Source organism: Paroedura picta, chromosome 1 (genome assembly GCF_049243985.1).
Source record: "Paroedura picta isolate Pp20150507F chromosome 1, Ppicta_v3.0, whole genome shotgun sequence".
In the NCBI taxonomy this organism is placed as follows: Eukaryota; Metazoa; Chordata; class Lepidosauria; order Squamata; family Gekkonidae; genus Paroedura; species Paroedura picta.
In genome coordinates, this window is record NC_135369.1 from 13,906,860 (window position 1) to 13,933,534 (window position 26,675).

Here is a 26,675-nt window from a genome sequence, read left to right on the forward strand (position 1 = left end):
TGAAAGCTTTCGGAAGAAGCAGGAACTGGATCTGTTTGTGGGGCCGCCTGCCATCGTCCAGGTCTAGGAGAATGACTGCATCTTTTCTTCCTACTATTCCTTTGATCATAAGAATGTAAGAGAAGCCAGAACTCCAGAAGCCCCCCCCCCACACACACCACTATTGCCCCCCAAGCACCAGAACATCCCTGCCCCAGACAGAATACTCCATCGGTTCCTTGTGGCTCAGAGCCACCCGAGGTCCTCTGCTCCGTAGGTTTCTCCAGCCCTCTCTTGAAGCCGTCCGGGATTGTCACTGCACCCACTACCTGTTAATGCCTCTTTGGGTGAAAAACTTCCTTTCCATCTATTCTAGGCCTAATGATCCCGGATTTCAGTGAACACCCACGAGTTCTTGTATTGTGAGAAAGGGAGAGAAATACTGCTTCCTCTATCCCAGGCACGATTTTGTGAACCTCTTGGCAATAGTCATTTCTCCAAGCGAAAGAGCGCCAACGTCGGTGGCCTGCCTTCATCAGGAAGGTGTTCTATCCCCTTAATCATTTTATCGGTGGTTTTCTGCACCTTGTCCAATATCTTTTTTTAGTGGCAATGACCAGAACAATGAAATCGGAGTCCAGACCAACAAAGATTTATTCAAGGCATGAGCTTTCGAGTGCAAGCACTCTTCCTCAGACTAAGAACTCCCCCAGGGGTAGTCAACCTGTGGTCCTCCAGATGCAAGGGAATTGATGACAACTATCTGGGGCAGAGTGGTAAGGCAGCAGACATGCAGTCTGAAAGCTCGGCCCATGAGGCCGGGAGTTCGATCCCAGCAGCCGGCTCAAGGTCGACTCAGCCTTCCATCCTTCCGAGGTTGGTAAAATGAGTACCCAGCTTGCTGGGGGGTAAATGGTAATGACTGGGGAAGGCACTGGCAAACCACCCCGTATTGAGTCTGCCATGAAAACACTAGACGGCGTCACCCCAAGGGTCAGACATGACCTGGTGCTTGCACAGGGGATACCTTTACCTTTTTATCTCATCCCAAGACCAGGGAGTTAAACTTAAAATTCTGTGACATTACCAGAACAGTACACAATATTCCAAATGATTTATACAGGGGCATTGGGGGTCCTGGCTGATTGGTTTCCAGTTTCTTGCCTAATCCTAGCCATGTGAACTTCTGGAAGAAGGAAAAAAGTTCCTTGCACAGAAGGGAACCCAAATGGTGATGATTATCTCTTCAGAAAGGACGGGGACAAAATGGAGAGGGGGCAGAGGAGAGCGACAAGAATGATCCGGGGCCTGGGGACCAAGCCCTGTGAGGAAAGGCTGAGGGACTTGGGGATGTCCAGCCTGGAGAAGAGGAGGCTGAGAGGGGACGGGATGGCTCTCTTGAAGGATCTGAAAGGTGGTCACTTGGAAAGGTTCCTGCTGGCAGCAGAGGAGAGGACCCACAATCATGGCTTTAAATTATGTGTAGAACAGAACCAGCTAGATATCAGGAAAAAGAATTTTACAGAGTAGTTCAGCAGTGGAATGGGCTGCCTGAAGACTCACTGGAAGCTTGAGGCTTATCCTGAATTGAGCAGGTGGTTGGACTAGATGTATGGCCCCTTCCAATTCTGTGATTCTAGGATTCTATTTTTAGCAACCCCAGGAGCAAAACTTGGGTGTCCTTGTTCGTTAATTATGCTGATTTGCATAATTAATTCTGTGGAGGAGGAGGAAAGTTCTGCAGTCTCCATAGAAATCCTGTTTGCCAGCTCCTCTGCCATCTGCGTACCCATTTCCCATGCCTGCCTTGGCAGCCATAAGGACTAGCATCTTCTTTTAAGTTTACTAAAGGAAAGCTACTATCCTTGGGTGCTGAATTTGCTATTTCTGTGGCCAAGAGAGCCAGTTTGGTGTAGTGGTTAGGAGTGTGGACTTCTAATCTTGCATGCTGGTTCGATTCTGCGCTCCCCCACGTGCAACCAGCTGGGTGACCCTGGGCTCGCCACAGCACTGATAAGACAGTTCTGACCGAGCAGGAATATCAGGGCTCTCTCAGCCTCACCCACCCCACAGGGTGTCTGTTGTGGGGAGAGGAAAGGGGAGGAAGACTCTTTTGGGTAGAGAAAAGTGGCATATAAGAACCAACTCTTCTTCTGTTCTGACCGAGCAGGAATATCAGGACTCTCTCAGCCTCCCCCACCTCACAGGGTGTCTGTTGTGGGGAGAGGAAAGGGAAGGCGACTGTAAGCCGCTTTGAGACTCCTTCGGGTAGAGAAAGCGGCATATAAGAACCAATTCTTCAGTAATCTCAGGGCGCTGCCTCACCCACTTCACAGGGTAGAGAAAAGTAGCATATAAGAACCAACTGATCTCATCAGGACACTGAAGGAGGCAATCTTCTGTCCTAGCTATGCTAAATATACATCTCCGATCCCCCCCTGCAGGACATCCTTTATATTCTGCTCAGTTATGCAGCTCTTGCTGAAAGCTTGATGTGTGTTGGGTATGGCAACTTTTCGCCTTGATTACCTGGGCATGCTCAAAACTTTTTGATATTCTCTTAGGGGTATCCAACATGGTGCCTGAGGGCATAATGGCAGCTGCCAATAACCTTTCTGGTGCCCACCAAGCGGGTTTAGAAAGTGCAGGGCTTTTGCTGGTACCACAGCACAAGGCTCTTCATTTTGACGGAAAGTGAGCAGTAGCAGCCATTTCGTGACTGCTGTTCCGCCTCCTGCAGCTGCCCTTTTTTGTGTCCACCATGTATGTCAGAATCCGAAAGATGTCCCTGGACTCAAAAGGCTCAGGGGGCCCTGCTCTTAGCAGTCTTGTTTATTGGGGCGTGTCTATTGTTGGGAAGAGAAGGGGGCATATGGAGGGAAGAGGACCAAGATGGAGGATTAGTTTTTCACAGAGTGGTGCCCCCCCCCCAGTGACCTGCGAGGTCACTAGCTTCACCTCTGCTGTGAAGGTCACCGGCGTGACCTTCCTTGCCCGGTGGTTGTACTATTAACCCAGGGAGGGGGGACAGCTGTGTTTCCTCCTTGAATGAAGGGCGGAATGAGGATGCGTGCAACAGGAGACGGCAGAGAAAACAGTTTTCTTAGGTTGGATTTCTAGGCATTCCCCTCCGCATTGATATGGAAAAATTTGTGCATCAGTATAGATCTGAAATATTAGGTTGACATTGATGCTTCCAGTGTGGGACGGGCGCGTGTGCAGAAACCCCTTCAGCTGCCTGTTCACGTGACGAAAAAAGAAAGGTTCACAATGAAAAATCAACAGAAGAAAACAGGGAATTCTGTTTTCATTGGCTTCATCAGTGGTTGAATCCTCCAATCCTCCAAAAACAGTTTGTTGTATCAAAGGTGGCAAAATCCTATCACCTTTCCTTAAGGTAAAGGTATCCCCTGTGCAAGCACCGAGTCATGTCTGACCCTTGGGGTGACGCCCTCCAGCATTTTCATGGCAGACTCAATACGGGGTGGTTTGCCAGTGCCTTCCCCAGTCATTACCGTTTACCCCCCAGCAAGCTGGGTACTCATTTTACCAACCTCGGAAGGATGGAAGGCTGAGTCGACCTTGAGCCGGCTGCTGGGATCGAACTCCCAGCCTCATAGGCAGAACTTTCAGACTGCATGTCTGCTGCCTTACCACTATGCGCCACAAGAGGCTCTTTGGTTGTTCCTTTTGGTCCATAAAAGAATTGGAAAAGAAATTGAATTGAAATTCATTGTATACAGTATTACAAACATGATGAAGAAGGAAGAGGAAGAAGAGGAGAAAGAAGAAGAGTTGGTTCTTATATGCCGCTTTTCTCTACCCGAAGGAGTCTCAGAGCGGCTTACAGTCTCCTTCCCTTTCCTCTACCCACAACAGACACCCCGTGAGGGAGGTGAGGCAGAGAGAGCTTTGATATTACTGAAGAAGGTTGGTTCTTATATGCCGCTTTTCCCTACCCGAAGGAGGCTCAAAGCGGCTTCCAGTCGCCTTCCCTTTCCTCTCCCCACAACAGACACCCTGTGAGGTGGGTGAGGCTAAGAGACCCTTGGCAAGGTTCCCTGTTTTTCTTCTGTTGCCTGTTCACATGAAACAAATACAGTTCTGCAGCACTTGTTGTTTATTTCCCCAAGGGAGATTTCAAGCAAAGCCTCATGTCTGTCTGTGAGGGAAATAAGAGGAGGGGATTCAAATAACTACCCATGAGGTGGAAGAATCATAGAATCACGATGTGGGAAAGGGCCGGACAGGCCACCTAGCCCAGGTTTGGCCAAACTGGCTTTCCAGATATCCATGGGCTATAAATGCTGGCAGGGGCTTGTGGGAACTGTAGTCCATGGGCATCTGGAGAGCTACAGTCTGGCCCTTCCTGATTGTCCAACCTCCTGCTCAGTGCAGGATCAGCCTGAAGCACCCAGGAGAAGGATCTGTCCAGCCACTGCTTCGAGACCGCCAGTGAGGGGGAGCGCACCACCTCCCTAGGCAGCCCAATCCACGGCAGAACTACTCAGACTGAACGTTTCGTTCTTGACACCCAGCTGGTAGCATTCTGCACATAGTTTAAAGCCATTAAACTACTCTCAGCCTCTTCTGTGGTCGCTGGGGCTAAAAGACTGATTCCTCCTCCCCCGGGAGGTTCCATTATCCTGTCTCTGCTGCATTTCTCTCGGCCTTCATCTGCTGTTCTGCAGCCCAGGGAGCAGTAATGCCGCACTACCTTGCAGGATCGTTGTAAAGGCGTCTCAAAACAATTGTCAGGCAGTCGGAATGAGCAGAGTAGTTACGTGACTTCTCAGCTTCCTGACTATTTCTGTAGTCCTAGAATTGTGGGGTGGAGGGAGAAAAGAACCTACTGTTTTTAGAAAGCTTCCATATAAATTGGTGGGGCAGGGTTTGGTAGGTTTTAATAAAATGCTCCCTTTAAGCGCAGCCTTATTTCAGACAGAAACAGGATGCAAGAGACAATGTGGGAGGTCACCAGAGGAAATCAGTTGCTTGCTTAACTTGCAGATCTCAAGTGATTCTCTGGATGTGTTATGGTTGCCCTCCTCCTGGCATGGCCTGGAGATCTCCAGGAATTAAAAACAAGTTCCCGATGACAGCAATCAATCCCCCCAGGAGAAAATGGTTGCTTTGGAGGGTGGACCGTCCAGCATTATAACCCTGCTGCTCTCCTGACGGCCATCTTGGAGTCGTGGTTAAGAGCGGCAGTCTCTAATCTAGAGAGCCGGGTTTGATTCACCGCTCCTCCTCCACATACTGCCAGCCAGGTGACCTTGGGCCAGCCCCGGTCCGTCAAGAGCTGTTCTCCCAGAGCAGTCCTGTCAGAGCTCTCTCCCGGTGCCTGTTGTGGGGAGGGGAAGGGAGGATTAAAAAGGTAAAGGTATCCCCTGTGCAAGCACCGAGTCATGTCTGACCCTTGGGGTGACGCCCTCCAGCGTTTTCGTGGCAGACTCAATACGGGGTGGTTTGCCAGTGCCTTCCCCAGTCATTACCGTTTACCCCCCAGCAAGCTGGGTCCTCATTTTACCCACCTCGGAAGGATGGAAGGCTGAGTCAACCTTAAGCCGGCTGCTGGGATCGAACTCCCAGCCTCATGGGCATCTTCAGACAGCATGTCAGCTGCCTTACCACTCTGTGCCACAAGAGGCTCTTAAGGGGGAGGGTTCAATCGTAGTGAAAACGCTGGGGCGTACAAAACAACTCTTCTTTTGCGATCCCAACCCCAAATCGCCAGGAACATCCCGGCTGAGGAGCCTACCTCCTAAGGCTGTCGTGACCGAAAGGAGGAGAGGCTCTCCGCCCACTGGCTCCGCGGAACCTCCACGTTCCGCGGCAGTGTACCTGCGAGAGCGGGCGGGGGCGAGAGCGGGTCTGCGGCTTGCGCGCCGGGCGGACCTCCCTCTCGGGCCGAGCCCCGCCATCCCGGAGGCCCAAGCGCCGCGGCGGGCGGAGGGTTAAGCCGGGGCGTCTGGCGGGCTGTCTGCCGGGCGGCCTCCGCTGGCTCCTCCCCCGGGCCGCCTGAGCCCAGCCCGGACGGCTCTGCTCGCCGCAGCTGGGCTGGGCTGGGCTGGCGCAAGCGAAGCGAGCCCTGCGGCAGAGGCGAGGGAAGCGACAGGTGAGCGGGCGGGGCGGGCCTGGCCGGGCAAGGAAGGGGGCAGCGGGTGGGGTGAGGTCGGGTGGGTTGCCCAGGCGCAGATCTGCCCCGCGACCCCCTCCTCCCCTTTCCAGAGGGGCATCTCTCTCCCTCTCTCCCTTCTGCATCCATCGCCGCAGAGGCCCCGCCCGTCTGGGCGCCCCAGGCCGGCGGCATCCATGCACATCTTGGCAGGGGTTGGGGGGTCTCTGCAGCCGCCCGCTCCCCTCTCCCTCCCCCTCCCCGGTTGCGCAGTGCCGTCTGGACCCAAGCGATCCCCCCACCCGTTGGCCCGGGAGGGCGCCCTCGCCGCCCCTGCAGCAGTCTGCTGGCCGGCGCCGCTTGCAATTGCCGTGCAGCCTCTGCAGTGTTCGCCTGGCTGCCTGCAGACGGGCAGGGCGAGGGAGGGGCACCTTCCACCCCCCCCCTCTCCAGCATCTGGGGTATGCAGGTCGGCTGGTGGGCGCAGGAGGGTGATTCTCCCCCTTCGCTCCCCATAGATGTGGGGGGTTAAGGGATTGGACGTGGGCGAGTAGGGGGGTCCAGCTCAGGAGCCTACCTCCTAAGGTGGTTGGGACAGAAAGAGGCCCCGGGTTGGGGTAGGGGAGGGGGGTTGTAGGGGAAGTAAATTGCCTTCCTCAACCTGGAGGTGAGATGTCAAGCCCAGAATCCTAGAATCATGGAGTTGGAAGGGGCCTCCGGGGTCATCTAGTCCAACCCCCTGCAGGATGCAGGACATTCACACCTGCCTGCCCACCCACAGTGACGCCAATTCCATGTCCAGATGATGTCCCCCCCCCCAAAAAAAACCCAAACAACCCAGAATCCCTGGCCAGTCTGCCCTGGAGAAAATTTGCCTCCTGACCCCGAAGTGGGATCAGCATTTCCCTGGGTGTGCAAGGAAGGGCCACAATTCTCTCATCCTCAAGATGGGCAGAAACGAATGTCCTGGGAAATGAATAGTTGTGGTTTGCCTTAATAATAGTCATTTGAACGTTCAGAGTGTGTTTGGATAACGGCTTTGCTTCTGTTACGCTGGAATTGTAACCACAGCCCTGGAAGCCTGGTCACTATTATTATTATTACTATTATTAATAATAATATACCACCCTCCCCAGGCAACTCCTCCCATAAGGGGGATCCTGTCCATGAAGAACAACAGATGCCACCTACAGATATGCAGCAGAAGCAACATTCAAACCAACAATTTCCTCATCCCTTGTCTGGTCCATTAGCCGTTCTGCCCCCACAGAGCCCCCTCAGAGACAGTTTTCAATCCAGGCATAACCCAGGAGCATGGGAACTAAAAAACCAACCACAAACAGCCAGCCCCTGAACACGTGCAGAGTGCATTTCCCTTCACATCAGAGATTCAGCAGACAAAACGCTCCCAAAGCAAACACCTTTGTGACCTCTGGAAAGATGAGACCCCATCACTGGGCAATCTCCTTGTGTGGACAATAACTGGGTCAACTCTTCTGGGCTAGCTCATTTCCACCCAGCGTGAGCAAGAGGTGAAATTCGGCTTCCCGGGATGCGGGGCCAGAGATCCCCCTTCCCCATGTCTCAGAACATCAACACTAACCTTTCAGGAAAGGATGGGGCAGAATTTCCACTTAATGCCCTGATCTGAGCTGTTTGGATCAAAATAAATATAGATATATATGGAATTATTTGCTTTTCGTCTCCATTCCCCATGTTTAGGGAAATCTCAGGATTCCTTCCTCCCTCTCCCCCCCCCTTTTGTCACTGTGGTGTACCCCCCCGATCCTTTTATTTCCCCTCCTTCCCTCCTCTTCCCCACCCAAATATTTTCAGCTATTGACATTGGCTTGGCAAGCCTTGCGGGAGAAATCAGGCTGCATGCTCATATTGGGACAGGGTAGGATCCATTCTGCCCATTCCCTAGTGGGGGAAGATTATTGGGGAGGGTGCCGACACCCCTATTTTGTGTTGGGTGGAAGCTCCTTTGCTGTTCTTCCATGCCAGGTTGGATTGCACCTGCTATCCTAGGCATTTACTGGAGGGGAAGGGTAGTCTTTTATTTGCTATACACACACACACACCGTTGTGCCTCGGATTCCTGAAACGATCCTTCTGGAAGACAAACAAGCATAACTCTGCCCACCCCCCACCCCCCAAGTCCTGCTGGTCTTGCGAGATTGTCAGATTGGCAGCTGAGCCTCCCCCATCCCATTTTAACTCCTCCCCCCAAGAGTGCACCTGGCCATGTGAAGAGTGCCCCCCTTTCATGCCAGCATCCGGAGACGGAAAAGCACCAGGCTTTGAGGGAAAGGAAGTCCTTAGAGATCTCCGGGGACAAAAACCACCTTCCTTTTAGGAGCGAAGAATGAGTCAGAGGCAGGGGCCTCGTGTGACCTTGAGCAGGGTGGGGGGCTGCTGGGTCCTTTTGCACATCGGCTGAAGGGTCTTTCCCTGTTGGCAAACTAGACCCTATGCCAGGGCTGTAGCTGGTTATGTTCCTGAGTCTTTAAAAAAAATTAGATTTTCTTCTTTTGCCTTCCACGTAAACAGACCTGCTGGGTCCTTGGAGGATTATGAGGGTTTTGGAGAGGGAGGGGGGAGATGTTATATGTCAGAAGAAGGCCAGGGGTAAGGAGGGGGGGAGGGAAGGGGCACCCACGTGACCGCCCCTGTTGTCATGAGAACTTAATTTCTCGTTTTGAATTATTGATGGCCGGAGAGGGGGAGGAAACGGATGTAGAGAGCATCTTTCCCGGCTTCTGGGCTCCCAATGCAGACGGGGGCCTCTCGGTCGATCTGGATTGATTTCTCTTTAATGGAGAAGCTTGTTAATGGATGGGAGAGCCAGTTTCTTTCTCCACCTGACACTGTTGTGTCTCAGGATCATAGAATCCTAGAGTTGAAAGGGACCTCCAGTGTCATCTAGTCCAACCCTCTGCAGAACGCAGGGGAGGGAGGAAGGAGACACTCTGCACATGGCCAGATGCACTCTTGGGGGAACAAAGGAGAGGCTGGGCTAGACAGACCCAGGGTGGTTGAAGAAAGGTAGTCACTGTTTGCCCAGGTATCTGGGAGGTGTGAAAACTACCTGGCGACAACCAAGCCTAGCCGCTCCTTTGAACAGAACGGATGGACCGCATCTGGAGGGAGCTTTAAAAAAAGGACAACTGGATGTATTCGGGGGCTGTTGGCTGATAGCTGCCTCCAGTGGGTCTCTGGAGATGGAGCAGGTGCATTTTGTTATAAAAATAAAGAGCTGAATAGGGAAGGGGGCAGGTTGTAGCCCAGAAGTGGCCGAACTGTGGCTCTCCAGATGTCTATGGACTACAATTACCATGAACCCCTGATGGTAATTGTAGCCCATAGGCATCTGGAGAGCCAAAGTTTGGCCACACCCAATATAGTCCAATCTAGGCAGGCTTGGGAAACAAAGCAGAGTCCTTCCTTCCTTCCTTCCTTCCTTCCTTCCTTCCTTCCTTCCTTCCTTCCTTCCTTCCTTCCTTCCTTCCTTTGGTGTGCATGCCCAGATTATGACAAAGTGTGCATGCACATGGAAGCTTATAAAAACATTGAACAGGAAGGGGTCCCTACAGGCCATCTAGTCCAGCCTCCTGCTCAAAGCAGGATCAGCCTCAAGCATCCAGGATAAGTTTCTGTCCAGCCACTGCTTGAAGGCCGCTAGTGAGGGGGGCTCACCACCTCCTGAGGCAGCTCATTCCATCACTGAATTACTCTGACGGTGAGTCTCCCCCCCCCCCGTCGATATCTGGCCAGTACTGTTCTACACGTAGTTTAGCCATTACTGCAGGTCTTATTTGGTACAGTGGTTAGGAGTGCAGACTTCTAATCTGGCAAACTGGGTATGATTCCCCGCTCCCCCACATGCAGCCAACTGGGTGACCTTGGGTTTGTCATAGCCCTGATAAAGCTGTTCTGACCGAGCAGTAATATCAGGGCTCTCTCAGCCTCACCCACCTCACAGGATGTCCGTTGTGGGGAGAGGAAAGGGAAGGCGATTGGAAGCCGTTTTGAGCCTCCTTCGGGTAGGGAAAAGCGGCATATAAGAACCAACTCTTCTTCTTCTTCAGTAATATCAGGGCTCTCTCAGACTCCCCTCCCTCTCAGGGTGTCTGTTGTGGGGAGAGGAAAGGGAAGGCAGTTGTAAGCTGCTTTGAGACTCCTCCTTGTAGAGAAAAGTAGCATATAAGAATCTCCTCTTTCTCCTAAATATCCCCAGTAGTGGAGGGGGGGGGGGGTATTAAGACAAGCTAAAGCAAATGCCCTAACAGAGTGGGGTGGGGGCGCTTAGGCGGAGTCCATGAAGGTAAAATATTAAAACCATTGATTTGGGCAGGCCCTGGGAGTGTGACTCACCTTGTTGTTGCAAATTCCAGCTCAGTAATGTGATGCTGGGCAAGCGAAAGGGCCTTTGCCATGCTTAGCAAGAAGATGCCGTCAGTTATAAGAAAGGACACCAGACTTTTGGCAGATCCTTATGCTTAGCTCAGACGTTCTGGGCCATGCCCTGGATTCTTCCAATAACTTTTGCCCACATTCAGTTCTGAGAGATACATCCAAGACACGGCAAGGGGCTCCCTTTATCCTATATACAAACTGACATGGGGGATGGCCAAAACCCCCAAATCTGCCCAGGATCCCCAGCCCCAAGGAGCGTAAATTGGCCACAAGCAGGGCCAAATCTTGGTGGAAAGCTCCACCACAGTTCCGTAGGGAGGGGAAGATCATAGAATCATAGAATCATAGAGTTGGAAGGGGCCATACAGGCCATCTAGTCCAACCCCCTGCTCAACGCAGGATTAGCCCTAAGCATCCTAAAGCAAGATAAATGTTAAGCCCATCTGTCGTGCAAAGTTGGGGGTGTGCTCTGTATACTTTATTCCACCAAGCATCGGGTTCCTTAGGGCCACAAAGCAAAATAAAATCTCCGCTGGATCAGACCAGTCCAGGGCCCCCGTCCCCCCACTGGTCAGCCAGTTGCCTCTGGAAAAAAAAAACTGACAAATGAGACATGAAGGGAACATCCCTCCCCTGTCACTTCTCTCCAGTAGACGGATAGCTTTCAGAGGTAGACTGCCACTGAACATGGAGGTGCCCAGGTATCTGGGAGGTGTGAAAACTACCTGGCGACAACCAAGCCTAGCCGCTCCTTTGAACAGAACGGATGGACCGCATCTGGAGGGAGCTTTAAAAAAAGGACAACTGGATGTATTCGGGGGCTGTTGGCTGATAGCTGCCTCCAGTGGGTCTCTGGAGATGGAGCAGGTGCATTTTGTTATAAAAATAAAGAGCTGAATAGGGAAGGGGGCAGGTTGTAGCCCAGAAGTGGCCGAACTGTGGCTCTCCAGATGTCTATGGACTACAATTACCATGAACCCCTGATGGTAATTGTAGCCCATAGGCATCTGGAGAGCCAAAGTTTGGCCACCCCCAATATAGTCCAATCTAGGCAGGCTTGGGAAACAAAGCAGAGTCCTTCCTTCCTTCCTTCCTTCCTTCCTTCCTTCCTTCCTTCCTTCCTTCCTTCCTTCCTTCCTTCCTTCCTTCCTTCCTTCCTTTGGTGTGCATGCCCAGATTATGACAAAGTGTGCATGCACATGGAAGCTTATAAAAACATTGAACAGGAAGGGGTCCCTACAGGCCATCTAGTCCAGCCTCCTGCTCAAAGCAGGATCAGCCTCAAGCATCCAGGATAAGTTTCTGTCCAGCCACTGCTTGAAGGCCGCTAGTGAGGGGGGCTCACCACCTCCTGAGGCAGCTCATTCCATCACTGAATTACTCTGACGGTGAGTCTCCCCCCCCCCGTCGATATCTGGCCAGTACTGTTCTACACGTAGTTTAGCCATTACTGCAGGTCTTATTTGGTATAGTGGTTAGGAGTGCAGACTTCTAATCTGGCAAACTGGGTATGATTCCCCGCTCCCCCACATGCAGCCAACTGGGTGACCTTGGGTTTGTCACAGCCCTGATAAAGCTGTTCTGACTGAGCAGTAATATCAGGGCTCTCTCAGACTCACCCACCTCACAGGATGTCCGTTGTGGGGAGAGGAAAGGGAAGGCGATTGGAAGCCGTTTTGACTCCTTCAGGTAGAGAAAAGTGGCATATAAGAACCAACTCTTCTTCTTCTTCAGTAATATCAGGGCTCTCTCAGACTCCCCTCCCTCTCAGGGTGTCTGTTGTGGGGAGAGGAAAGGGAAGGCAGTTGTAAGCTGCTTTGAGACTCCTCCTTGTAGAGAAAAGTAGCATATAAGACTCTCCTCCTTCTCCTAAATCTCCCCAGTAGTGGAGGGGGGGGGTATTAAGACAAGCTAAAGCAAATGCCCTAACAGAGTGGGGTGGGGGCGCTTAGGCGGAGTCCATGGAGGTAAAATATTAAAACCATTGATTTGGGCAGGCCCTGGGAGTGTGACTCACCTTGTTGTTGCAAATTCCAGCTCAGTAATGTGATGCTGGGCAAGCGAAAGGGCCTTTGCCATGCTTAGCAAGAAGATGCCGTCAGTTATAAGAAAGGACACCAGACTTTTGGCAGATCCTTATGCTTAGCTCAGACGTTCTGGGCCATGCCCTGGATTCTTCCAATAACTTTTGCCCACATTCAGTTCTGAGAGATACATCCAAGACACGGCAAGGGGCTCCCTTTATCCTATATACAAACTGACATGGGGGATGGCCAAAACCCCCAAATCTGCCCAGGATCCCCAGCCCCAAGGAGCGTAAATTGGCCACAAGCAGGGCCAGATCTTGGTGTAAAGCTCTACCACAGTTCCGTGGGGAGGGGAAGATAAATGTTAAGCCCATCTGTCGTGCAAAGTTGGGGGTGTGCTCTGTATACTTCATTCCACCAAGCATCGGATTCCTTAGGGCCACAGAGCAAAATAAAATCTCCGCTGGATCAGACCAGTCCAGGGCCCCCGTCCCCCCACTGGTCAGCCAGTTGCCTCTGGAAAAAAAAAACTGACAAATGAGACATGAAGGGAACATCCCTCCCCTGTCACTTCTCTCCAGTAGACGGATAGCTTTCGGAGGTAGACTGCCACTGAACATGGAGGTTCCATTTGTCCGCAATCAACGGCCCCGTCTCCATATATTTGTGTCATCCTAAATAATCTGCTTCCACATGGTCCACACTTCCCTCTTGCATAAGACTGAGAACAAGATAGGAAATCCCTGGTGATTTGTAGGATTGGACAGGGTCCGGACAGTGGAAGGATCGCAACAGGACCTAATACCATAGAGTCCTCTCCCCTAGACAGCCATTTTCTCCTGGGGAACTGTTCTGTGCCATCTGGAGATTGGTTGCAAATTTCAGGTGGTCTCTGGGCCCCACCTGGAGGTTGGCAACCGCATCCCCTGTACAATGCAATGCACTGCAGATTTATCCCGTTTTTGCTTCTTGCTGTTTCTCCCACCCCCCTGGGATTCAGAGGCTGGTTTTACCGTTCACAGGACACTGGATCTTCTGTCCATCCCCCCCCCACTCACCCCCACGCCCCCCTGGTGGATGAGAGCCAGCTGGAGTTGACAGAGCGGCCCCCCCCCCAGCTGCCTCCCCCGCCTGCGTCCGGGAGCCATGCAGTCCCCGAAGAAAGGCCTGATCTGCAACTTGAACCACGTCCACCTGCAGCACGTCTCCCTGGGCCTCCACCTCTCTCGCCACCCGGAGCTTCGAGAAGATTCCAACCCTTCGGCCCTCAAACGGCAGACCGACTGCCCGGACTGCCACGGGCGGGGGGGCCTCGAGGTGGTGGACGCCAATTCGAACAACCCGCTGACGCCGTGCCGATGCTGCGATTCTCACCCGCTCCGCTCGGACCTCAATCTGGGCCTGCAGGTCCAGCCCGCCTCGCCCGACAGCCCCGCTGCGAAGGACCAGGGAGAGGAGGATGACGAGGAGGAGGCAGGGTCCCCTTCGGAGGGGGCCTCGTCCTCGGTCAGCAGCTGCTCGGATCTCAGCCTCGACGAGACCCCCGTCTCCGTGTACTACAAGGAGTTCCCCGCCGAGGAGGCCCCGAGCCCCGATCAGCAGCCCAACATCGTCCCACTGGAGGACTCACATGGGGCCGGCCCCCCTGCCGGCGGTGAGGAGAGAGGGCCGAATCTCAACATCCGGCTCGGCTCCTGTCCGGCGTCCCGGGTCCAGGATAGCCCTGACAGCCTTGGTAGCAGCAGTTCCCTGGGGTCACCCTCTGCTTCTCCCTGCACGGAAAGCCCCGCCGAATCACCCCCGACTGTGGCCAGCGCTGTTCCCTCTATAGCAGCACCCCCCATTCGTCCTTGCCGGGCCCCCCCAGCTGTGCCGGCACCCCACCTTGGGCCTAAGCTAGATTCTAACTGTAACGCCCTCCCTGCCCAGCCACCCAAGTCTGAAAATCTCCCTGCGCAGCCCTCGGGGCAACTGGACGTCAACTTGAACCGGGCCACTCCGCCGAGGCCTAGTTGTCCTAGGGGTCCCCCTCCGCCCATTCCGCCCCGAACCAAGAGGGGCCTGCAAGGGCTGAAGCGGAGTGACGCAGGGAAGCCGACCGCAGCTGTGGCCCCGCCATCCCTCCCGGAATCTCAGTCGGGCCACGGCGACCCGCAAAGCGAGAACGGCAGGAAGAACGTGACCTCTTTCCACGAGCTGGCACAGAAGCGGAAGAAGGCGACGGCCGTGCCCCCCTTCCCACAGGCGCGGAAGGACCAAAGCGACTGGCTGATCCTCTTTTCCCCCGATACGGAGCTGCCCCCCTGTAACGAGCTCACGTGTGGCAGCGCCCCAAGCCAGGAGGCGACCGGCCCCCCAGCCTCGGTGGACGAGCCGGCTGACCGTGCCGACGGCGGGCAAAGAGAGGTGACCACGTTCAAGGAACTGCGCTACCGGAAGCAGAAGGCCCAGCCAACCGCCAAGGGGGGCGCCCCACCGGCTCTGCTCGTGGATTTGGCCAAGGGCGTCCCCGACGGGATCGGCCCCCAGGACGTTGACCGGCAGCTGCCACCAGCCGGGCCTTTCCGGGTGCCCAAAGAAACCCAGGCCCGGAGGAAAAAATCTCACCTGGGGCTGCAGCCCATTGCTGAGAGGGGCTGTGAAGAGGCCGAGGCCGAAGGGATGGAGCAGGAGGGGCCGCGGAGAGGTTTCGAGAACGTGGCCCGCTGGACGGACCCTCGGATGACGGGGAAAGCTGAGAAGCGTGATCGGCACCTAGCGGAAGGTAAGACTTAGCTCCTCGGCCTAGTTAAAGCCGTTTAGCCTTGGCCACGGGTAGGTGGGCCTTGAACTGGGCAGAAGGGTGGGTGGGTCACTGAGCAGCAGAGGCAACCCCCCCCACCTCCATTATCCTTCCCCACTGTGATTGTTTTGGGCCTAGGGCAGGGGTGGCCAAATTGTGGCTCTCCAGATGCCCATAGACTACAATGACCATGAGCCTCTGCTAGCAGGGGCTCATGGTCATTGTAGTCCATGGGCATCTGGAGAGCCACAGTTTGGCCACCCCTGGCCTAGGGAGATGCTTGTGCAGACTTTTCTCTACGGCCCGGCCCACTGCTGTCTGAGATGCGGAGAATCCCAGCTGGAGAGTTAGCAGGAATTTCATATGCTCCTTGTTTCCTATCCTGCTCAAAGCAGAACAGCAAACCAGGCTGGTTCCCCCCTCCAGTCAGTTGGCAACAGTATTGGGTAGGGTTGCCTCTTCCTTCTCTCCCTTCCTCCGCATCTTGGGAAGTGGGGTTTGTTTGGGGAGTCACCTGTTCGTGTGCTGCTGGCCGAGGCTGGAACCGATTCTTTTCTGTAAAATGGCTGACATTGTTACCAGAGGGGGAAGTTTTGGGACAGAAGCTTTGAGATAGACAACAGGGTATCCAGGTCTGTAGGGTTGCCAATATCCGGGGGGGGGGGGAGGCAGCTCTGCTCTTTTAAGAGGGGCTTGGGGAAATGTCATTTACCAGGTGAACAAAGCTTGGGTCCAGAGGGATCCTTAAGACCCACAAAGGTTTACTCGAGATACACGCGTTCATGTGCAGGCACGCTGCTTCAGATAGTGTGGTGTCGTGGTTAAGAGTGGCAGCCTCTAATCTGGAGAGCCGGGGTTGATTCCCTGCTCCTCCACATGCAGCCAGCTGGGTGACCTTGGGCTTTGCAAAACCAAAAAGGGGAAGCAAAACACAACCTAACCAGAAAAGTTAGGGACAAACCTTCTTCTGACACATGCGGGAATGCCCTGGTGAATTCGCGCTGGGAAGAGCAGAGCGTGATGGCCTCTGGAAGTATAGAGAGCCAGTTTGGTGTAGTGGTTAGGAGTGCGGACTTCTAATCTGGCATGCCAGGTTCGATTCTGTGCTCCCCCACATGCAGCCAGCTGGGTGACCGTGGGCTCACCATGGCACTGATAAAACTGTTCTGACTGAGCAGTGATATCAGGACTCTCTCAGCCTCACCACACAGGGTGTCTGTTGTGGGGAGAGGAAAGGAAAGGCGACTGTAAGCCACTTTGAGACTCCTTCGGGTAGAGAAAAGCGGCCTAAAACAACCAACTCTTCTTCTTCTTCAGTAATCTCAGGGCTCTCTCAGGCTCCCCCACCTCACAGGGTGTCTGTTGTGGGGAGAGAAAAGGGAAGGCGACTGTAAGCCGCTTTGAGCCTCCTTCGGGTAGGGAAAAGTGGCATATAAGAACCAAATCTTCTTCTTCTTCTTCTTCTATATTTTAAATGGAGGGCTCTAAATCAGATATTTTTATATACAAAAGTTTAATTGGAACAGCACCAAATAGATTTGTTTATTTGCCACCCGGCGCAGAGTGGTAAGGCAGCCAACATGTAGTCTGAAGCTCTGCCCATGAGGCTGGGAGTTCGATCCCAGCAGCCGGCTCAAGGTCGACTCAGCCTTCCATCCTTCCGAGGTCGGTAAGATGAGTACCCAGCTTGCTGGGGGGTAAACGGTCATGACTGGGGAAGGCACTGGCAAACCACCCCGTATTGAGTCTGCCATGAAAACGCTGGAGGGCGTCACCCCAAGGGTCAGACATGACTCGGTGCTTGCACAGGGGATACCTTTACCTTTACCTTTAACCCCTTTGATTTTATGCACAAGGGCATTTCTTGTAACAATTTGAGCACAGAGGAAGACCCCTTGGGGTCGAAACACGTTTGGTCTATTCCGTGTTAGTCTGTTCCTCGTGCAGTTAGAATTGTGATGTTTCTAAATTATGATGATGATGTGATTTATAGATTTTTTAAAAACCTGGACTAGTGCACTTTATGTAATAAATATTTGCAAATTAAAAAAAAAAATTTTGCAGCTCAACCTTTGGGTTCCTGACCTTGGGCTAGCCACAGCCCGGATAGTGCTGTTCTCACAGAACAATTCTATCAGAGCTCTCTCAGCTTCACCTACCTCACTGGGTGTCTGTTGTGGGGAGAGGAAGGGAAGGTGATTGTAAGCCGCTTTGACGCAGTGAAAAGCAGGGTATCTTGATGAAAATTTCATTGGTCTTAAAGGTACCCCTGAACTCAAAATATGCTCTGCTACTTCAGACCAATATAGCTAACTCCTTGAAATTTATTTACATTTACCTCCATGCTGGGAAAAGCTCTGGGTAGTTGTGGGCAGATAGTTGTGAGTTTCCTGCATTCTGCAGGGGGGTTGGACTAGATGACCCTGGAGGTCCCTTCCAACTCTGTGATTCTCTGAACTGCCCATTTCCACTGTTTCTGTTAAGGGACTAAACTCCCTCTTTGGGTTGTTGGCAGCCCTGGTTTTGAGGGCTAGTGGGGGTGTATCTAGGACCCCTACTCCCTCTTGAGGGATTCAGACATTCCTCAAACAAAATGGCTAGCTATGACAGCCAGTGTGGTGGAGGGGTTAAGAGGACCTGGGAGACAAGGGTTCGAATTCCCACCCAAGCCATGGAAGTTCGCCGGGTGAGCTGGGGCCAGTCACCCTCCTTCAACCTGACCTACCTTGCAGGGTTGTTGTGAGATTAAGTTGGTAGAGAGGAGAATGTTGTAACCTGCTTTGGGTCCCATTGGGGAGAAGGGGGGGGAACCAGTGAATTAATTTTTAAAAAATTATAAATCTAAATTAGAATTCTATCCTGATTAGATCCATCTTAGACTGTTAATCGTGGGGTTTTAACTGATCAATGAAATCGGCATATATTTGCTTACAGATAAGCCACAGTTCTGAAGCATGAAGCTTTGTCCTTGTTTTAAGTAATGTGTCTGTTTTGCAATTGACACCATGTGAGAAGAGGCATCCCACCTGTGTTTTAGGGAAGTGAGGGTGCCTCCTTAAAACCAGAAGAGGCTTTCCTCCCAAACAAGAGAATGCCTCTTCTGGATGGCTCTAAGAATAAAGGTTAAGAGTCCAGGGAGACCCAGATTCGAATCCCCACCTGTACCAAGGAGGTTGGCTGGATGACCGGGGGCCATTCCCATGCTCTTTTATTATTTACTAGATTCAAATTTATTATTTATTATTATGACTAGGGGCCAAGCCTGTTGCATTCAAGAATACAACGGGCGCCGGATTTGGGTGGGGTGGATGAACTCTGCAGATGGCCTCTCCCTCCCCCCATGGCCTCCCCCTCCCCCCAGGACCTAGAAAGGCTGCAGACAGCTGTTAGGGAACTCACTGGTAGGGGCAGCTCTCACGTGGCAGGGATCTGCAGCCTTCGAGCCTCGGAGGGAAGTGGAATAAGGAGGAGATGATCAGGGGTGGAAGATGGAAGGCAATTGGCTGGCCGCTGGACAGACAGGCAAGCCAGTTGGAGGAGGAGGCACTCAGGGGCGGGACAGCTGTCCTGAGTGGATGTTAAGCGCTGAGTGGCACTTAAGCCATGGGACCAGCCCCTCCTCCAAGGCCTTACCAGAAACATATTATGTGAAACAGATGATAAGCCTAACCTACCTCATAAGGTTGTTGTGAGGATAAAGTGAAGGAGAGTGGAATGTTAGACCACTTTGGATCCCGTTGGAGAGAAAGGTTAAGAAAGAAAGAAGAGCTGGGTTATTTTGTACCCCACTTCCTATTGCCCAAAGGAGTCTCAAACCAGCATACAAACACCTTTCCCTTCCTCTCCCTGCGACAGACACCTTGTGAGGTAGGTGAGTCTGAAAGTATGATTGGCCCAAGGTCACCTGTGCAGGAATGGGGAATGCCTCTTCCAAAATGGCAACAGCTGCCTAAGATGTTTGTCAGTGCTCAAACTCGAACTCCTGTTGACAAATCCGCTGCCCTGTGAACTGCAGTCTTGATGGATTTAGACACATTCAAAAGAATTGACCAAGGAGATCTTACCGTCTTGGTTCAAATCAGGGATGCTTCAGATGATGTGGGCCATTTGCGTCATCTCCCTGGTCCTGCCTCTCAGCTCCTGCTCCTGCCATGCGCTCCTTTTGCTGGTGTCTGTCGTGTAGTCTCAGACGATGCCAGAGCTCCTGGTTAAACCAGAAGGATGCAGGGCCGGGATCGGCCAACCTCTGCCCAGCTGTGAGGTTGCCTGGGTAGCCCTGTGGCTGGGCACACTTTTGCACTCAGCTGCACTTCCTTGGAGGATTGTTGTGAAGAGTCAAGTGGGGCGATCCACGCAAACGCTTCTCAGAGCTTTCCCATGCGAGAGGCAGGATGCGGACATGATGAATCGCTGGAACAATAACGCTGGAACGATAACTTTGGCCTTGCAGGCCCAGTTCTGCCCTACCTTTAAGACAAACAAAGATTTATTCAAGGGGTGAGCTTTCGGGTAAAGGCACTCTTCCTCAGACTCAATGAGCAACCATCATAACTATAGAGATATATGGCAAAAGCAAATTGTGTCAAATTAGTAAACTGTGTCCTAATATCCAAATTAAGCCATAAGATGCCATATGATAATTCTTTCCTAAAACAGCTAATCAGTCCTTCAGGACTTTCTCAACCAGGGTCTAGTGAAATTCTGGGGTTTCTTGAAAGCCCTGGAAGGGTTTCCGAAATGGGTGAGGGTTAATTAATTTTTAATATTTTTTTTTTAATTTGTTAAACATTTATCAGGTGATATGGCCATATAATCATGTTGGACCCCCTCCCTAAATGTCCGGATGGGTCTGGAGGGGGTGGGAAGGGGAGGGGCCCCATGTGGGCGTGTCCACAGTCATGCTTTCTGACTGTATTCTGCACAATTGTGTCACTTCTGGGGGTTTCTTGAAGTCGGAAGAATTTTTCAGGCGTTTCTCAACAGTAAAAAAGTTGAGAAAGGCTGCTCTAGAGGCCAACAGAGGACACAGAGGACAAGGCCTTCCCTAAGCCTTCCTCCTAACACTAAGTTAACTGCCTCTGAATGTGGAGGCTCAACTTAGTTACCATTGCATAGGAACCAGGGGATCTCCTGGTTTTACAGCTCACCTCCGGGCTACAGAGCTCATTTCCCCTGGAGAAAATGGCTGCTTGGGAGGGTGGACAAGGTTATACTCCTTGGAAGTCTTGTCCCGCCTACTCCCGGCTCCACCCCCAAAGTCTCCAGGTATTTCCTCGCCCAAAGCTGGCAATCCTCCAGCAATCAATCAAATCCCCCTTTGAAGCCGCCTGGCCACCCCCCGGAGGTGAATCCCGTAATTGGATAACTCATTAACGTTTAAAGTTATTGTTTTTGTCTGACCTGAATCCGTTCCCTGCTTTAATCCTCTGGAAAGATTATTTTGCTGCATTGTTTTATACTGAATCATCGCTTGGGTCGGTTACAGTCCATCTTCAAGTATTTAAAAAGGTGCCATATAGAGGAAGGAGCAGAGTTGTTCTCGCTTGCCCCGGAGGGACGGACCAGAACCAATGGGATGAAATTAATTCAAAAGAATTCACATCTTAACATCCTGAAGAAATTCCTGACAGTTAGAGCGGTTCCTCAGTGGAACAGGCTTCCTCGGGAGGTGGTGGGCTCTCCGTCTTTGGAAATGTTTAAACAGAGGCTGGAGAGCCATCTGATGGAGAGGCTGATTGTGTGAAGGCTCAAGGGGGTGGCTGGATATAGAGGGTGAGCGATAGGGTTGGGGGTGTCCTGCATAGTGCAGGGGGTTGGACTATCAGCGGTAGTCAACCTGTGATCCTCCAGATGTCCATGGACTACAATTCACATGAGCCCCTGCCAGCAAATGCTGGCAGGGGCTCATGGGAATTGTAGTCCATGGACATCTGGAGGACCACAGGTTGACTACCACTGGACTAGGTGACCCATGAGGTCCCTTCCAACTCTATGATTCTAGGACTCTATGATATTTTTCTTCTCAAAACAGCAGCCGCTCTCCAAGGTCCCAGGCAGAAGTCATTCCCATCGCCCACTGTCTGGCCCTTTCAACAGGAGATATAGGGGAGTGAACTGGGGACCTTCTGCCTGCCAAGCAGATGTTGCACCACTGAGCCACTGCCCCCCCCCTTAAGACTAGTGGAACAGCACTGAGCTAGATCGAACCAACGGCCCTTACTGCTCACCCAACTAGCTGCATTTGGGGGAGTGGGGAATCAAACCCAACTTGCCAGATCAGAAGCCCGCTCTCCTAACCACTACACCAAGCTGGTACGGGGCCATAGAGTCTGCCCTCCAACGCAGCCCTTTTCTCCAGGGAACTGATGGTATTATGTGAAAAAACAGGAGCTCTCCAGGTCCTACCTGGAGGTTGGCAACTCTACAGGACGCATAATGAACTTCTGTCTCGTTCTTGCCTTTTTCAAACACTGAGGTTTGCCCTGATTGGTTAACTAGGTTGCCAATCAGAGCTGGATATTCCACCCCCCCCCCCTTGCCTGTGTGGTTTATACAAGGAAGCAGGAAGCAGAGAGCAAATTTCTCTTTAGCCTTGGCATGCACCCCCCCTCCTCCACCCCTCTATTTTCTGCAAGGAAGCTGGATCTGCATGCACCCACGCACCCACTCCTTTTAGGGGGCGCCTGCTTCTGGGACTCCAAGCAGTGGTCGCTCCTGCCTTAGGAACCAGAGACGTGTTTTAGGGCACTGAACTTCAGCCCCTGGTAAGAGCAGCTCCGAGGGATTTCTTGCCCTCTTAGAATACCCGGGGAGATTTTTAGACAGGCTTCACGGTGGGTCTGTCTGTTTCTCCGGTCGGATGTCTAATCCTTCAGAGAGAGCAGCGAAAGCTGTATCTGGTGGTGGAAAGTCTTGCCGAGTTGCAGCCGGTTTATGGCTGCCCTATAGGGTGAGAGGCTACAGAGTTAGGACTGCCACTGTCCATTCTTTGGGGGTCTCCTGGCCAAGCTGTAGCCAGGCTGGCCGGGGCCGTCCAGGTCAAGCCCAAAGCTGTTTCTAGGGACTTCCTTCCTCCCACACATGTTCATGCACTCGGGGGATTTCTAAACCTCATCCAAGCCCCACATCCTCCCTCCCAGTGAGGCCAGGGAATGTAATCCAACAGGGGAAGCACATGTGACAGCGGAGAGGGCCAGCTCCAGGTTTTGGGGAATCTGAATACAAGAGACCCTGTCTAATGGGTCCTCACCCATTATAAGAGGAGAGAAAGCAAGCAGCCCCAGCTTCTGGGCTTCTGCTTCTGACACACCTGTCCAGGTGAACAAGCAGGTGCCATCTGCTAAGAAGATCAGCTGCCTGCAGGCATGCTTTCTGACTACCTGTTCCAGGTGAAAAGTGGAGTTCGTGCCAGAGGAGGGGGAAGGCGGGTTCAGTGCCCAGGCCCACTAAGAGCGTGCTCGTGGGGCGCCCTGGAAACTGCCCAGGAGTCAAGAAACCAAAAAAGGTTAAAGAAATATGAATTTTATAAGTGCTATGTGTAGAAAATGAGAGCCAGTGTGGTGTCATGGTTAAGAGCAGCAGCAACTAATATGGAGACCTGGGTTTGATTTCCCACTTTTCCTCCACATGCAGCCGGCTGGGTGATCTTGGGCCAGTCACAGTTCTCCCAGGGCTGTTCTCGCAGAGCAGTTCTCACAGAACTCTCCCAGCCCCACCTACCATTGTGTTTCTAACTTTCATTACAAATCATGTATTTGTGTCGGTTTTAAACATTTTTCATTTTTCTACAGATAGCACTTATAATATCAGGTTGCATCTTAACCAATACACCAAACTGGCCCCTGTGGTTAAGAGTGGCAGACCAGGATCCGGGAGACCCAGGTTCGAATCCCTTCTCATGCCATGAAATTTGGGCAAGTTACACGCTCTCAGCCCATCCTACCTCACAGGGTTGTTGTGAGGATAAAACAGAAGAGGGGAACAATTAAAGACCCTATGGGTCCCCATTTAGGGAGAAAGAAAAATGCCTTTTTAGAAATCTTTAAATAAGGAGGTTAAGGGAGAGCTGGCCCGGGGAAGAAACAACACCTTTCTTTAAGAAGCAGCAGCTGGCAAAATTCTCCCCCATGCCCCACTCTTAAAGACAGATGCCCTCTTTCCCAGTCGGCTTCCCTATCCTCCAAGCCGATCTGTCCGTCACACTCATCACAAGTTTTGGGCTTAGTTTTAAGCCAGGATTCTTGAGCCCATTCATGGTGCCAGGTGCTTGAACCCCGGGATATCCAGAGAGATGATTTCTCAAAAGGGAAAGAGAGCCTCTGAGCAAGCGCAGAGCGTCCCTCAAGACCATCCTCTGTGTTTGCCTGGTGGCAAGGCTTCCTCCCAAAGGTCGGGCCGTGATCGTGCGTGTCTCCGATTCATGGTCTCTTTGTCTTGTTTTTTTTTTTTTGTTGTCTGCTGTGGATTAACATTCTCTTTTCATCTTCTCTCCTTCTCCTCCCAACCCGGTCCAAATTCCCGGCTCCTCCTTTCCCCTTCCCTCACTACCACCGAATCCATCCACCGCTCTGGCTTCATGTGTTGCTTCTTTTTTTACGCATTTCCCTCTTGGATGCTCCCCCCCCCATCTCTCCATCCCTCTGCCTACCCTTTCTGCCCCACTGTGTCATCCCCCTACCCTACCCGCTCCGTCCTGCCTGCTGCCTGCTCTGTGCCTTCTCCTGCCTGCAGCAGGTGCCCTCCCCGCTTGCTCCTCCCGCCCCCAGAACCTGCCTTTCCATCCGCTTCTCTTCCGCTTCTCGGTGGTGGACGGCAAGGCGGCTGAGCCCCTGCCCCCGGCTCTCTGCCCTAGCTTGGAGAGCGTGGAGCTGACCTCCCCGAGCCCTTCGGGGTCGCCCTTCTGCCCCCGCCTGAAGACCTTGTCCTGCGAGGAAGTTTGCTTGCTAGCTGGGAAGCAGGGCCAGGTTTTCGGTGCCCTCTCCCCCGAGGAGCTGCTCCCCGTCCGCCTCTCCCCCATTGGGGCCTACTCCCCGCCCGCCAGGAGCACCCTGCCTTTCCTGCAGAGCCCTGACCTGGCCGTGCTGTTCTCCCCGCTCTTCCCCCGCAGCAGAACTTTCCCTGCCTTAGCTTTCCCGACCCGCCAGGTCCCCCAGCTGCCGCTCGGAGCCCGTTGCCCCCCCAACAGCCAGGCTGGAGCAGGCCCGGGGAGAGTGTCCCGAGACAGTATGGGAGCCAAGAACCCAGGACCTCCCGCACAACGTAAGCCCCCCCCAAATCCTTGCCTTTACCCCACCTCCTGTGTCGGTCATTCCCAGACTGAGTGTCACGAGCAGGGCCTTTTTGGTGGTGGCATTTATCAGGACCCAGAACTGGAAACTTTTGGTGCGGGGCAGGGGTCCCAAATTCCTGAGGAGATTGGAGGAAATTCGTGCAACCTAATATATATGAATGCCAAAAAATACAAAACAATAGATTAAGTATGAAAAGGTTCCCTTGAAATTGTCTTGTGGAAGATACTTCCTGCTGCGTCTTTCCTGCAAGATGGTGCTTCTGGATCCCTGTACGTTAGATTCACTCTCTTTCCAATAAGGAGGGCTTCAGGTAGGGAGCTGTGCTGATCTGGATCAAGAGCACCTTTGAGACAAACAATATTTCCAGGGTATGAGCTTTCAAGGCACCAAGAATCTTTAAAATCTAACTATCGGCCAAGTCCGTTGCATTTAAGGATACAACAGGTGCTAGATTGAGGTAGGGTAGAAGAACTCTGTATATGGCCTCTCCCTTGCCCCTGGGAAGGGAATTCACTGGCAAGGACAGCTCACTGGCAGGGATCTGCAGCCTCCGAGCCTCCAAGGGAGGAGGGGATGGTCAGGGGTGGGGGACAGAAGGCGATTGGCTGGCTGCTGGACAGACAGGCAAGCCGGTTGGAGGAGGAGGTACTCAGGGGCGGGACAGCCACCCTGAGCGGGTGTTAAGCGACGAATGGCACTTAAGCCATGAGACACGCTCCTCCTTCTAAGCCTTACCAGAAATGAGTTATGTGGAACAGATTTATATACTACACATCCCTGCAGTAAACCTGATAAAAGAAGGTTTGGTTCTTGAATGCTTATTACAGTACAAAAAAACCTTAAACAGTTCCACAAGGCCTGCAAGACGAAATTGTTCCTCCAGGCCTGTGGTTGAGGCCTAGAAACAACAGACAGTGGTAAAGAAGGTGAATGCAGTCTTGGGTTCTCTGAACAAAGGCATCACATTAAAATCGCCAGATGTCATAGTCCTGCTGTACACTGCATTGGTCAGACCATACCCAGAGTCCTGTGTACAGTTCTGGAGGCCTTCCTTCAGAAAGGAGGCTGAATGGGGACAGGGTGGCTCTCTTGAAGTCCCTTGGAGGAGGGCAGGGAAAGGTTCCTGTTGGCAGCAGAAAGAACCTGCAGTCATGGCTTTAAACTACGTGTGTAGAATGGTATTGGCTAGATATTGGAGAAAATTTTCCACAGAGAAGTCCAGCTGTGGATTGGGCTACCTAGGGAGGTGGTGAGCCCCCCTCACTGGCAGTCTTCAAGCAAAATGCACACTTTTCTTGGATGCTTTAGGATGCTTAGGGCTGATCCTGCATTGAGCAGGGGGTTGGACTAGATGGCCTGTGTGGCCCCTTCCAACTCTATGATTCTATGATTCTATACGAGAATCAACAAACAAGAACGAAGAACCTTTAACTTCATTTATTTTGTAATAATTTTAGTAACATCTATAGTAGCCTTGGGATAGGTTTGTTCTTTCTCTTATTGTATTCGCTGCTTGAAAACCGCCAGTAAGGGGGAACTCACCACCTCCCTTGGTAGCCCAGTCCACAGCTGGACTGCTCTGTGGAAAATTTTCTCCAATATCTAGCCAATACCATTCTACACACGTAGTTTAAAGCCATGACTGCAGGTTCTTTCTGCTGCCAACAGGAACCTTTCCCTGCCTTCCTCCAAGGGACTTCAAGAGAGCCACCCTGTCCCCATTCAGCCTCCTTTCTGAAGGAAGGCCTCCAGAACTGTACACAGGACTCTGGGTATGGTCTGACCAATGCAGTGTACAGCAGGACTATGACATCTGGCGATTTTAATGTGATCCTGACACGGAAAGGGCAGCTGGTCCAAAACGCAGCAGGTCGGGTTCTCACTAGAACACCACGGAGAACCCATCAGTTGAGTTCCGGATCAGATCCAAGGTTGTGGTTTTGACCTTCAGGCTATTCGCAGTCAGGGGTTCAGTGTACCTGAAGGACTGTACCCCCAGAAGAGCACTGTGCTCTACCAGCACCAGCCAGCTAGTGATTCCTGGCCCTTGTGAAGCACGC

General features: G+C 52.5%; 1 protein-coding gene across 4 annotated transcripts in view; it reads left to right on the plus strand.

Moving 5' to 3' along the window:
* The first annotated feature begins 5,823 nt into the window (after nt 1–5,823).
* The window catches only part of RUSC1 (RUN and SH3 domain containing 1), a 45,440-nt gene continuing 24,588 nt past the window's right edge, over nt 5,824–26,675 (plus strand). Inside the window, exons 1-3 of one of the 4 annotated variants that reach the window (XM_077322680.1) lie at nt 5,824–6,097; nt 13,566–15,307; nt 24,056–24,583. In XM_077322680.1, coding sequence (XP_077178795.1) covers nt 13,690–15,307; nt 24,056–24,583 — 2,146 coding nt within the window. In that variant the 5' untranslated portion in view covers nt 5,824–6,097; nt 13,566–13,689. The remainder of the gene's footprint in view (nt 6,098–13,565; nt 15,308–24,055; nt 24,584–26,675) is intronic. The other 3 variants (XM_077322662.1, XM_077322671.1, XM_077322689.1) reach the window with 3 other exon arrangements.